This window comes from Salmo trutta, chromosome 34 (genome assembly GCF_901001165.1).
Source record: "Salmo trutta chromosome 34, fSalTru1.1, whole genome shotgun sequence".
Taxonomy (NCBI): Eukaryota; Metazoa; Chordata; class Actinopteri; order Salmoniformes; family Salmonidae; genus Salmo; species Salmo trutta.
Window position 1 is genome coordinate 19,407,395 of NC_042990.1, and position 12,682 is coordinate 19,420,076.

A 12,682-nucleotide genomic window follows, 5' to 3' on the forward strand; every position below is an offset into this window, starting at 1 on the left:
ACAGTGCTGACAGTGGAGCTAGGAAGCACAGACGGATTCATAGATTAAGTTATGCTGAATCAAAGGGTTCTAACAGACAGAGAAAGAAACCTCCCATCAAGAACAGTATAAATGTCTGTATCCTGCTATATTCTGCCTCAGAACACATCTGAGCACCAGAAACTCCAGGCAATAGTTTTACTCTGGCTCTGACTTGCACTTATATCCTACTGCAATTTGCGTATTGCTGCGCTTATAATATGAAGAAATAGCCTCTCTGTTGCATTAGCCTCATTGATTAAAAAATAATTGATGTGAGTGGTTATATTAATTTGGGATCTATCGCATCCCACAACTGTCCCAGAGTACGTATGGAATATTGATTTCTCGCACAGAATGACAAGTTGACTAATAGGTTAGGTAACTTAATGTACCTTGGGGCATAGCAGATTGACATACCTGTAGGCTAGTGCTTTTGCTGTTCGTCAGGCATACTCATCTTGTTGGCTGGCGAAAACTAAATCTAGACAGTTCTAAGATCTTCAATATGCACCTCAGAATTTAGTAAGAAGAACAAGTGCAGCTGCATCCCCGGTGTGTCTGTCTTCACTTGTAGCCTACTGTGGAGCTGAGATGCCTGTGAGAAGGACCCAATCACGTGACGACGGGCATTGGCTAATAAGAATTCAGATATCTCCCATGATTGACAGGTCTTTCAGCCATACGTCATGCAATAGATCGCCCTCCACCTGATCAATAGAAATATGTTATTACAGTGAGGGAAAAAAGTATTTGATCCCCTGCTGATTTTGTACGCTTGCCCACTGACAAAGAAATGCTCAGTCTATAATTTTAATGGTAGGTTTATTTGAACAGTGAGAGACAGAATAACAACAACAAAAATCCAGAAAAACAGATGTCAAAAATGTTATAAATTGATTTGCATTTTAATGAGGGAAATAAGTATTTGACCCACTCTCAATCAGAAAGATTTCTGGCTCCCAGGTGTCTTTTATACAGGTACGGAGCTGAGATTAGGAGCACACTCTTAAAGGGAGTGCTCCTAATCTCAGTTTGTTACCTGTATAAAAGACACTTGTCCACAGAAGCAATAAATCAATCAGATTCCAAACTCTCCACCATGGCCAAGACCAAAGAGCTCTCCAAGGATGTCAGGGATAAGATTATAGACCTACTCAAGGCTGGAATGGGCTACAAGACCATCGCCAAGCAGCTTGGTGAGAAGGTGACAACAGTTGGTGCGATTATTCGCAAATGGAAGAAACACAAAATAACTTTCAATCTCCCTCGGCCTGGGGCTCCATGCAAGATCTTGCCTCATGGAGTTGCAATGATCATGAGAACGGTGAGGAATCAGCCCAAAACTACACGGGGGGATCTTGTCAATGATCTCAAGGCAGCTGGGACCATAGTCACCAAGAAAACTATTGGTAACACACTACGCCGTGAAGGACTGAAATCCTGCAGCGCCCGCAATCAAATCAAATCAAATCAAATTTATTTATATAGCCCTTCGTACATCAGCTGAAATCTCAAAGTGCTGTACAGAAACCCAGCCTAAAACCCCAAACAGCAAGCAATGCATGTGAAAGAAGCACGGTGGCTGGGAAAAACTCCCTAGGAAAAACTCCTGAGAAAGGCCAAAAACCTAGGAAGAAACCTAGAGAGGAACCAGGCTATGAGGGGTGGCCAGTCCTCTTCTGGCTGTGCCGGGTGGATATTATAACAGAACATGGTCAAGATGTTAAAATGTTCGTAAATGACCAGCATGGTCAAATAATAATAATCATTGTAATTGTCGAGGGTGCAACAAGCACGTCCGGTGAACAGGTCAGGGTTCCGTAGCCGCAGGCAGAACAGTTGAAACTGGAGCAGCAGCATGGCCAGGTGGACTGGGGACAGCAAGGAGTCATCATGCCAGGTAGTCCTAGGGCTCAGGTCCTCCGAGAGAAAGAAAGAAAGAAAGAGAGAATTAGAGAGAGCATATTTACATTCACACAGGACACCGGATAAGACAAGAGAATACTCCAGATGTAACAGACTGACCCTAGCCCCCCGACACATAAACTACTGCAGCATAAATACTGGAGGCTGAGACAGGAGGGATCAGAAGACACTGTGGCCCCATCCGATGATACCCCCGGACAGGGCCAAACAGGCAGGATATAACCCCACCCACTTTGCCAAAGCACAGCCCCCACACCACTAGAGGGATATCTACAACCACCAACTTACCGTCCGAAGACAAGGCCGAGTATAGCCCACAAAGATGTCCGCCACGGCACAACCCAAGGGGGGGGCGCCAACCCAGACAGGAAGACCACGTCAGTGGCTCAACCTACTCAAGTGACGCACCCCTCCCATGGACGGCATGGAAGAACACCAGTAAGTCAGTGACTCAGCCCCTGTAAAAGGGTTAGAGGCAGAGAATCCCAGTGGGAAGAGGGGAACCGACAAGGCAGAGACAGCAAGGGCGGTTCGTTGCTCCAGCCTTTCCGTTCACCTTCACACTCCTGGGCCAGACTATACTTAATCATAGGACCTACTGAAGAGATAAGTCTTCAGTAAAGACTTAAAGGTTGAGACTGAGTCTGCGTCTCTCACATGGGTAGGCAGACCATTCCATAAAAATGGAGCTCTATAGGAGAAAGCCCTACCTCCAGCCGTTTGCTTAGAAATTCTAGGGACAATTAGGAGGCCTGCGTCTTGTGACCGTAGCGTACGTGTAGGTATGTATGGCAGGACCAAATCGGAAAGATAGGTAGGAGCAAGCCCATGTAATGCTTTGTAGGTTAGCAGTAAAACCTTGAAATCAGCCCTTGCCTTAACAGGAAGCCAGTGTAGGGAAGCTAGCACTGGAGTAATATGATCAAATTTTTTGGTTCTAGTCAGGATTCTAGCAGCCGTATTTAGCACTAACTGAAGTTTGTTTAGTGCTTTATCCGGGTAGCCGGAAAGTAGAGCATTGCAGTAGTCGAGCCTAGAAGTAACAAAAGCATGGATTAATTTTTCTGCGTCATTTTTGGACAGAAAGTTTCTGATTTTTGCAATGTTACGTAGATGGAAAAAAGCTGTCCTTGAAGCAGTCTTGATATGTTCTTCAAAAGAGAGATCAGGGTCCAGAGTAACGCCGAGGTCCTTCACAGTTTTATTTGAGACGACTGTACAACCATCCAGATTAATTGTCAGATTCAACAGAAGATCTCTTTGTTTCTTGGGACCTAGGACAAGCATCTCTGTTTTGTCCGAGTTTAAAAGTAGAAAATTTGCAGCCATCCACTTCCTTATGTCTGAAACACAGGCTTCTAGCGAGGGCAATTTTGGGGCTTCACCATGTTTCATTGAAATGTACAGCTGTGTGTCGTCCGCATAGCAGTGAAATTTAACATTATGTTTTCGAATGACATCCCCAAGAGGTAAAATATATAGTGAAAACAATAGTGGTCCTAGAACGGAACCTTGAGGAACACCGAAATTTACAATTGATTTGTCAGAGGACGAACCATTCACAGAGACAAACTGATATCTTTCCGACAGATAAGATCTAAACCAGGCCAGAACTTGTCCATGTAGACCAATTTGGGTTTCCAATCTCTCCAAAAGAATGTGGTGATCGATGGTATCAAAAGCGGCACTAAGATCTAGGAGCATGAGGACAGATGCAGAGCCTCGGTCTGACGTCATTAAAAGGTCATTTACCACCTTCACAAGTGCAGTCTCAGTGCTATGATGGGGTCTAAAACCAGACTGAAGCGTTTCGTATACATTGTTTGTCTTCAGGAAGGCAGTGAGTTGCTGCGCAACAACTTTTTCTAAAATTTTTGAGAGGAATGGAAGATTCGATATAGGCCGATAGTTTTTTATAATTTCTGGGTCAAGATTCGGCTTTTTCAAGAGAGGCTTTATTACTGCCACTTTTAGTGAGCTTGGTACACATCCGGTGGATAGAGAGCCGTTTATTATGTTCAACATAGGAGGGCCAAGCACAGGAAGCAGCTCTTTCAGTAGTTTAGTTGGAATAGGGTCCAGTATGCAGCTTGAGGGTTTGGAGGCCATGATTATTTTCATCATTGTGTCAAGAGATATAGTACTAAAACACTTTAGTATCTCCCTTGAGCCAAGGTCCTGGCAGAGTTGTGCAGACTCTGGACAATGAAGCCCTGGAGGAATACCCAGATTTAAAGAGGAGTCCGTAGTTTGCTTTCTAATGATCATGATCTTTTCCTCCAAAAAGTTCATAAATTTATTACTGCTGAAGTGAAAGCCATCCTCCATTTGCGAATGCTGCTTTTTAGTTAGCTTTGCGACAGTGTCAAAAAGAAATTTCAGATTATTCTTATTTTCCTCAATTAAGTTGGAAAAATAGGATGATCGTGCAGCAGTGAGGGCTCTTCGATACTGCACGGTACTGTCTTTCCAAGCTAGTCGGAAGACTTCCAGTTTAGTGTGGCGCCATTTCCGTTCCAATTTTCTGGAAGCTTGCTTCAGAGCTCGTGTATTTTCTGTATACCAGGGAGCTAGTTTCTTATGACAGATGTTTTTAATTTTTAGGGGTGCAACTGCATCTAGGGTATTGCGCAAGGTTGAATTGAGTTCCTCGGTTAGGTGGTTAACTGATTCTTGTCCTCTGACGTCCTTGGGTAGGCAGAGGGAGTCTGGAAGGGCATCAAGGAATCTTTGGGTTGTCTGAGAATTTATAGCACGACTTTTAATCTTCCTTGGTTGGGGTCTGAGCAGATTATTTGTTGCAATTGTAAACGCAATAAAATGGTGGTCCGATAATCCAGGATTATGAGGAAAAACATTAAGATCCACAACATTTATTCCATGGGACAAAACTAGGTCCAGAGTATGACTGTGGCAGTGAGTAGGTCCAGAGACATGTTGGACAAAACCCACTGAGTCGATGATGGCTCCGAAAGCCTTTTGGAGTGGGTCTGTGGACTTTTCCATGTGAATGTTAAAGTCACCAAAAATTAGAATATTATCTGCTATGACTACAAGATCCGATAGGAATTCAGGGAACTCAGTAAGGAACACTGCATATGGCCCAGGAGGCCTGTAAACAGTAGCTATAAAAAGTGATTGAGTAGGCTGCATAGATTTCATGACTAGAAGCTCAAAAGACGAAAACGTCATTGTTTTTTTTTTTGTAAATTGAAATTTGCTATCGTAAATGTTAGCAACACCTCCGCCTTTGCCGGATGCACGGGGGGTTTGGTCACTAGTGTAACCAGGGGGTGAGGCCTCATTTAACACAGTAAATTCATCAGGCTTAAGCCATGTTTCAGTCAGGCCAATCACATCAAGATTATGATCAGTGATTAGTTCATTGACTATAACTGCCTTGGAAGTGAGGGATCTAACCCAATTTTGAGATGTGAAGTATCACAATCTCTTTCAATAATGGCAGGAATGGAGGAGGTCTTTATACTAGTAAGATTACTGAAGCGAACACCGCCATTTTTAATTTTGCCCAACCAAGATCGAGGCACAGACACGGTTTCAATGGGGAAAGCTGAGCTGACTACGCTAACTGTGCTAGTGGCAGACTCCACTAAGCTGGCAGGCTGGCTAACAGCCTGTTGCCTGGCCTGCACCCTATTTCATTGTGGAGCTAGAGGAGTTAGAGCCCTGTCTATGTTCGTAGATAAGATGAGAGCACCCCTCCAGCTAGGATGGAGTCCGTCACTCCTCAGCAGGCCAGGCTTGGTCCTGTTTGTGGGTGAATCCCAGAAAGAGGGCCAGTTATCTACAAATTCTATCTTTTGGGAGGGGCAGAAAACAGTTTTCATCCAGCGATTGAGTTGTGAGACTCTGCTGTAGAGCTCATCACTCCCCCTAACTGGGAGGGGGCAATGTCCCCTGCTCAAGAAAGCAAATATACATGCCCGTCTGAAGTTTGCCACTGAACATCAGAATGATTCAGAGGACAACTGGGTGAAAGTGTTGTGGTCAGATGAGACCAAATTGGAGCTCTTGTTTGGAGGAGGAGGAATGCTGCCTATGACCCCAAGAACACCATCCCCACCATCAAAGGGGACAGGACAACTTCTCTGCATCAAAGGGACGATGGACGGGGCCATGTACCGTCAAATCTTGGGTGAGAACCTCCTTCCCTCAGCCAGGGCATTGAAAATGGGTCGTGGATGGGTATTCCAGCATGACAATGACCCAAAACACACGGCCAAGGCAACAAAGGAGTGGCTCAAGAAGAAGCACATTAAGGTCCTGGAGTGGCCTAGCCAGTCTCCAGACCTTAATCCCATAGAAAATCTGTGGAGGGAGCTGAAGGTTCGAGTTGCCAAACGTCAGCCTCAAAACCTTAATGACTTGGAGAAGATCTGCAAAGGGGAGTGGACAAAATACCTCCTGAGATGTGTGCAAACCTGGTGGCCAATTACAAGAAACGTCTGACCTCTGTGATTGCCAACAAGGGTTTTTCCACCAAGTACTAAATCATGTTTTGCAGAGGGGTCAAATACTTATTTCCCTCATTAAAATGCAAATCAATTTATAATATTTTTGACATGCATTTTTCTGGATTTTTTGTTGTTATTCTGTCTCTCACTGTTCAAATAAATTATAGACTGATAATTTCTTTGTCAGTGGGCAAACGTACAAAATCAGCAGGGGATCAAATACTTTTTTCCCTCACTGTATGTCTCGGGGAACTGAGATGATATGTATGCAATAGGCCATTTTGATTGTCTCAGTTCATCGCTCCATGATATTAGGCAGAATAAGGACAGTGAAGAGACTTTTGTGTGCAAGAGGAGCACAACGAAAGATAAATCCACCCCAGCTGAGAGCTCAGAGCTCTGTCTTACCATACCACATATTGATTAGTTCATTAACTACAGGGAGAATTCATTACAGAAAGGAGGACATTTATCAAATTCCAACTCCAAAACCAATTGTGATTAAATCGCAACCCTCCCCTGATCGAGATCGAGGACTAGAGCCTCCAGTTGTCTGGTAATTAGATGCGTGTGTCTATATGTGCATTGGCATGCGTTTCTGTGTGACTTGATGAGACGTATTTTGACTGAAATGAATAGCAGGTCAAGTGCAGAGTCAGCAGGGTTTAACACTTCTGTGGGAGCCGAAGGAGCAGAAGAGAAAACAGCAAATGACCAGCAGCTCTCAGCAGCAGGCACTCGATAGCCCTGCCCCTTCTCACCCCTAACCCACCATTAATCTCATACGCAAATGGGATGCCTAAACATGGGATGGTCATCACAATTCTGGCTCTAGGTCTCTTTGCTGACTTCCATTATAGCACCAGTCCCCAGAGGGAATTGGCTGGTAGTGTTTATGCAGTATGAGCTGTAAGTGCACGGACTGTTAATACATGTTATCGACCAAGGAGAGGAAAATCAACAGGCTACAATGTATTTATTACTGGGCAACAGGGAACAGTAAGGTTTGGAGCTTACAGTCACTGTCAACAACTGACCAACGCCCAGAGCTGATTTCCATATTCCAGTAAATGTTGTTTACTTCATTCTGAGTGTTTGGTTTAATTTTGTTGTCCTTTTGGTGTTTGAAAGGCAATAGCTTTGATGGTGAACACACACATCTGGACCATTGACTAAATTGACTTAATTTATCCACAAAGCCGTGCAGCGGAGTGCAAAAATCTAATCGACAAGCACTGTGCTCTTTTAGGCAAACCAATGACAACACTAGTGTAGTCTGTACCTCTACAGCCTTTTACATACAGACCCATGGGCTATGACTAACAGAATACTGTTTTGAAGACAAAGTCAGTTAAGATAGAATATACAGTTGAAGTCGGAAGTTTACATACACCTTAGCCAAAAACATTTAAACTCAGTTTTTCACAATTCCTGACGTTTAATCCTACTAAACATTCCCTGTCTTAGGTCAGTTAGGATCACCCCTTTATTTTAAGAATGTGAAATGTCAGAATAATAGTAGAGAGGATGATTTATTTCAGCTTTTATTTCTTTCATCACATTCCTAGTGGGTCAGAAGTTTACATCAACTCAATTAGTATTTGGTAGCATTGCCTTCAAATTGTTTAACTTGGGTCAAACGTTACAGGTAGCCTTCCACAAGCTTCCCACAATAAGTTGGGTGAATTTTGGCCCATTCCTCCTGACAGAGCTGGTGTAACTGAGTCAGGTTTGTAGGCCTCCTTGCTTGCACACGCTTTTAAGTTGTGCCCACACATTTTCTATAGGATTGAGGTCAGGGCTTTGTGATGGCCACTCCAATACCTTGACTTTGTTGTCCTTAAGCCATTTTGCCACAACTTTGGAAGTATGCTTGGGGTGATTGTCTATTTGGAAGACCCATTTGTGACCTAGCTTTAACTTCCTGACTCATGTCTTGAGATGTTGCTTCAATATATCAACATAATCTTCCTGCCATCTATTTTGTGAAGTGCACCAGTCCCTCCTGCAGCAAAGCACCCTGACAACATGCTGCTGCCACCCCCGTGCTTCACGGTTGGGATGGTGTTCTTCAGCTTGCAAGCCTCCCCCTTTTTCATCCAAACATAACGATGGTCATTATGGCCAAACAGTTCTATTTTTGTTTCATCAGATCAGAGGACATTTCTCAAAAAGTACAATCTTTGTCCCCATGTGCAGTTGCAAACCGTAGTGTGCGTTTTTTATGGCAGTTTTGGAGTAGTGGCTTCTTCCTCGCTGAGCGGCCAGTCAGGAGGTTAAAGCTTGGTCGCAAATGGGTCTTCCAAATAGACAAGGTATTGGAGTGGCCATCACAAAGCCCTGACTGCAATCCTATAGAAAATGTGTGGGCAGAACTTAAAAAGCGTGTGCAAGCAAGGAGGCCTACAAACCTGACTCAGTTACACCAGCTCTGAGGAATGGGCCAAAATTCACCCAACTTATTGTGGGAAGCTTTTGGAAGGCTACCTGAAACGTTTGACCCAAGTTAAACAATTTAAAGGCAATGCTGCCAAATACTAATTGAGTGTATGTAAACTAATGACCCACTGGGAATATAAAAGAAGTAAAAGCTGAAATAAATCATTCTCTCTACTATTATTCTGACATTTCACATTCTTAAAATAAGTGGTGATCCTAACTGACCTAAGACAGGGAATTTTTACTAGGAGTTTAAATGTATTTGGCTAAGGTGTATGTAAACTTATGACTTCAGTTGTATATTGTGCCTTCAGAGAGTTGCTGTCCCCATTAAGCCAATATCTCTGTAACTAGTGAGTCAACCAACATGCTCTTGAGAAGGTCTAATTAATAAACGCTAAAGAACACTTATCTGTGGGGGAGTTACGGAAATTCTAAATTGGTCTTTTTTAGTGGAATAGAAGAAAAAAAATATCAGAAGTAGTTATGATCTAATACAGATCCATAGTGGGAAATATTATCAGGAAAATGTTCATCTTTAAACAGTGATCATGATCTGATCATGACAATGCTTTAGAAAAACTATACACTGAATTATGTGGTTAGAGCTACTTGTAGCTCAGTAATGCTTTAATCTTTAATCACTCATTCAGATAGAAATAGAAATGTTTCCGAAAACAATTAGAATAGCATGTTTTGCTGTTGAGATCAATTATCTTTACTCATCTTCGAAGAAACCAACAGATGCTTTTATAGCAACATCTACTTAACTAATTTCTCTGCCTCTGTCCACAGATACACCAAGATGAAGACATCCACCAACATCTACATCTTTAATCTGGCTCTAGCGGACGCCCTAGCCACCAGCACACTGCCCTTCCAGAGCGCCAAGTACCTGATGGGGACCTGGGCGTTCGGAGAGGTCCTCTGTAAGGTGGTCATCGCCATCGACTACTACAACATGTTCACCAGCATCTTCACCCTGACCATGATGTCTGTGGACCGCTACATCGCTGTGTGCCACCCAGGTAAAGGGAGAGAAGCATTCCACATGGCACCCTATTCCCTTTATAGTGCACTACTTTTAACCAGAGCCTCCCTAGGCTCTGGTTAAAAGTAGCGCACTTAGTTGGGAATAGGGTGCCATTTGGAATGCATCCAGATCAACTCCTATCCTCTCGCGTAAATAAATGAAAGGGTGCTTAGAACCAATAATCCACCACATAAAAATTAAAAAAGGCCAGCAGTCGCTGTAATATATGTTGCAATTGAACCGTAATTTTCTGTGTCACCCAGTGAGAGCCCTGGAGTTCAGGACGCCTGCCAAGGGTAAGATCATCAACGTTCTGATCTGGGTTCTGTCCTCTGCCATTGGAGTGCCCATCATGGTCATGGCTGTGACCAAAACGACAGACAGTGGTGAGACAGCATCGTTAAACTAGCAAGCACGTTTCTTTACACTTCTTTCAAAGGATTTCTTGTATAGCCTCACCCATGTTGGAGTTTTCATCATTTGAAACTCAACATGTTTTGGGGAATATTTCTGTTAAATTCTTTGTTTTTTAATCTCATTAAATAAGGGGATAAATCCCTCTTACTACAAAAATGTACAGTATATTAAATCTTTGGTCAACATATAAATGATCTCTATAACATAAACCTACTACAGTCTTCTCTCTAGAACTGTCTGTTTTTTAATCCCATTAAATAAGGGGATAAGTCTCTCTTCCTGCAAATTTACAGCATGTTAAATCTTTGGTCAAAACCGCTCTCTCCGCCTCTTCACCCCTCTCTCCGCCCCTTCACCCCTCTCTTCCTAGGTCAGACTATGTGCACGCTGAAGTTCCCCGACCCTGACTGGTACTGGGACACGGTCACGAAGATCTGTGTGTTCATCTTTGCCTTCATCGTCCCTGTCATGGTCATCACCATCTGCTATGGTCTGATGATACTGCGTCTGCGCAGTGTCCGCCTGCTCTCCGGCTCTAAGGAGAAGGATCGCAACATGCGCCGCATCACCCGCATGGTCCTCGTGATCGTCGCGGCCTTCATCATCTGCTGGACACCCATCCACATCTTCATCATCATCAAGACCCTGGTGGAGATCAACTCTAGGTAAGAATTTATGTTTTGTGTACTTTTATTTTCTTGTTAATTTTACTGTGTGCTTGTATTGCTTTTTTATTAATCTTGCTTATTTTATTAGGTCAAATTACTTGGAAAAAGGGCATAAAATAAAATTTATTATACATAATTTATCATTGCTTATTATTAACAGGAACCCCTACGTGAAAGCCAGTTGGCACCTCTGCATTGCGCTGGGCTACATGAACAGTAGTCTCAACCCCGTTCTCTACGCTTTCCTGGACGAGAACTTCAAGAGGTGCTTCCGGGACTTCTGCCTGCCGTGCCGGACCCGCGTGGAACGCAACTCTCTCAACACGGGTCGGAATGCCAACAGGGAACCCGTGTCAGTCTGCGCTCCGATTGCAGCTGGGAAGGAAAGGAAGCCTGTATGACTAGGCATGGACCAGATCCCTTGTGGTTCTGGTTCTCAATCCAGGAGGGCCCAGCAAGACTTGCAGTCTGAGGTCACCCAGATCTCTACAACAGAGTTCTGACAGGATAAACAATGATTTAGTGAGACTCACAGAGTTGTCAGTAAAGAGGGACCCAAACCACACCATAGGTTTTTTTTTGACCACATCATTGATATTCCTCCCAGTGAGATTTAGGAATGTTCTTTATTGTTGCTCGGAAGGAGACAGATTCAATGTTTCACCATAAATCATTTCCCGCTATCCAGAGACAATCTGTGACGGTGCCAGGGCTTTTTGAGTAGCGCATTTCTGGTTTGTGACAAATGGATGTCTGGCTGCAGAGAGAATACACAGGATGTTGTCAAGGACAGTGGTCCAAAGAGTGCCACATGGTTTCATCAAATAGTCATCCTTGTTTCTGACTGATGACAAGCTGCACAAATATGGGACTGGGGATGTTTTTAAAATATAGGCAACAGGGTAAGGGAAACCACCAAATGAGTAGATACAGTGCATTCGGCAACTATTCAGACCCCTTTTCTACATTTTGTTATGTTACTGCCTTATTCTAAAATGTATTCAATTACAGCCTCAAGTCTTCTTGGGTATGACACTACAAGCTTGGCACATCTGTATTTGGGAAGTTTCTCCCCTTCTTCTCTACAGATCCTCTCAAGCTCTGTCAGGTTGGATGGGGAGCGTCACTGCACAGATATTTTCAGGTCTCTCCAGAGATGTTTGATTGGGTTTAAGTCCGGACTCTGGCTGGGCCACTCAATGACATTCAGAGACTTGCCCCAAAGCCAGTCCTGCATTGTCTTGGCTGTGTGGTTAGGGTCATTGTCCTGATGGAAGGTGAACCTTCACCGCAGTCTGAGGTTCTGAGCCCTCTTGAGCAGTTTTTCATCAAGGATCTCTCTATGCTTTGCTCCGTTGATCTTTCCCTTAATCCTGACTAGTCTCCCAGTCCCTGCTGCTGAAAAACATCCCGACAGCATGATGCTGCCACCACCATATTTCACCGTAGGGATGTTGCCAGGTTTCCTCGAGATGTGACGCTTGGCATTCAGGCCAAAGAGTTACATTTTGGTTTCATCAGACCAGAGAATCTTGTTTCTCATGGTCTGAGAGTTCTTTAGGTGTCTTTCGGAAACTCCAAGCTGGCTGTCATGTGCCTTTTACTGAGGGGTGGCTTCCGTCTGGCCACTCTACCATAAAGGCCTGATTGGTGGAGTGCTGCAGAGATGGTTGTCCTTCTGGAAGGTTCTCCCATGTCCACAG

General features: G+C 43.8%; 1 protein-coding gene across 1 annotated transcript in view; it reads left to right on the forward strand.

Moving 5' to 3' along the window:
- Positions 1-11,972, forward strand: part of LOC115173752 (delta-type opioid receptor) — a 44,949-nt gene extending 32,977 nt beyond the window's left edge. The window contains exons 2-5 of the mRNA XM_029732117.1: positions 9,657-9,889; positions 10,158-10,280; positions 10,682-10,976; positions 11,140-11,972. Coding sequence (XP_029587977.1) covers positions 9,657-9,889; positions 10,158-10,280; positions 10,682-10,976; positions 11,140-11,380 — 892 coding nt within the window. The 3' untranslated portion in view covers positions 11,381-11,972. The remainder of the gene's footprint in view (positions 1-9,656; positions 9,890-10,157; positions 10,281-10,681; positions 10,977-11,139) is intronic.
- The last annotated feature ends 710 nt before the right edge of the window (positions 11,973-12,682 follow it).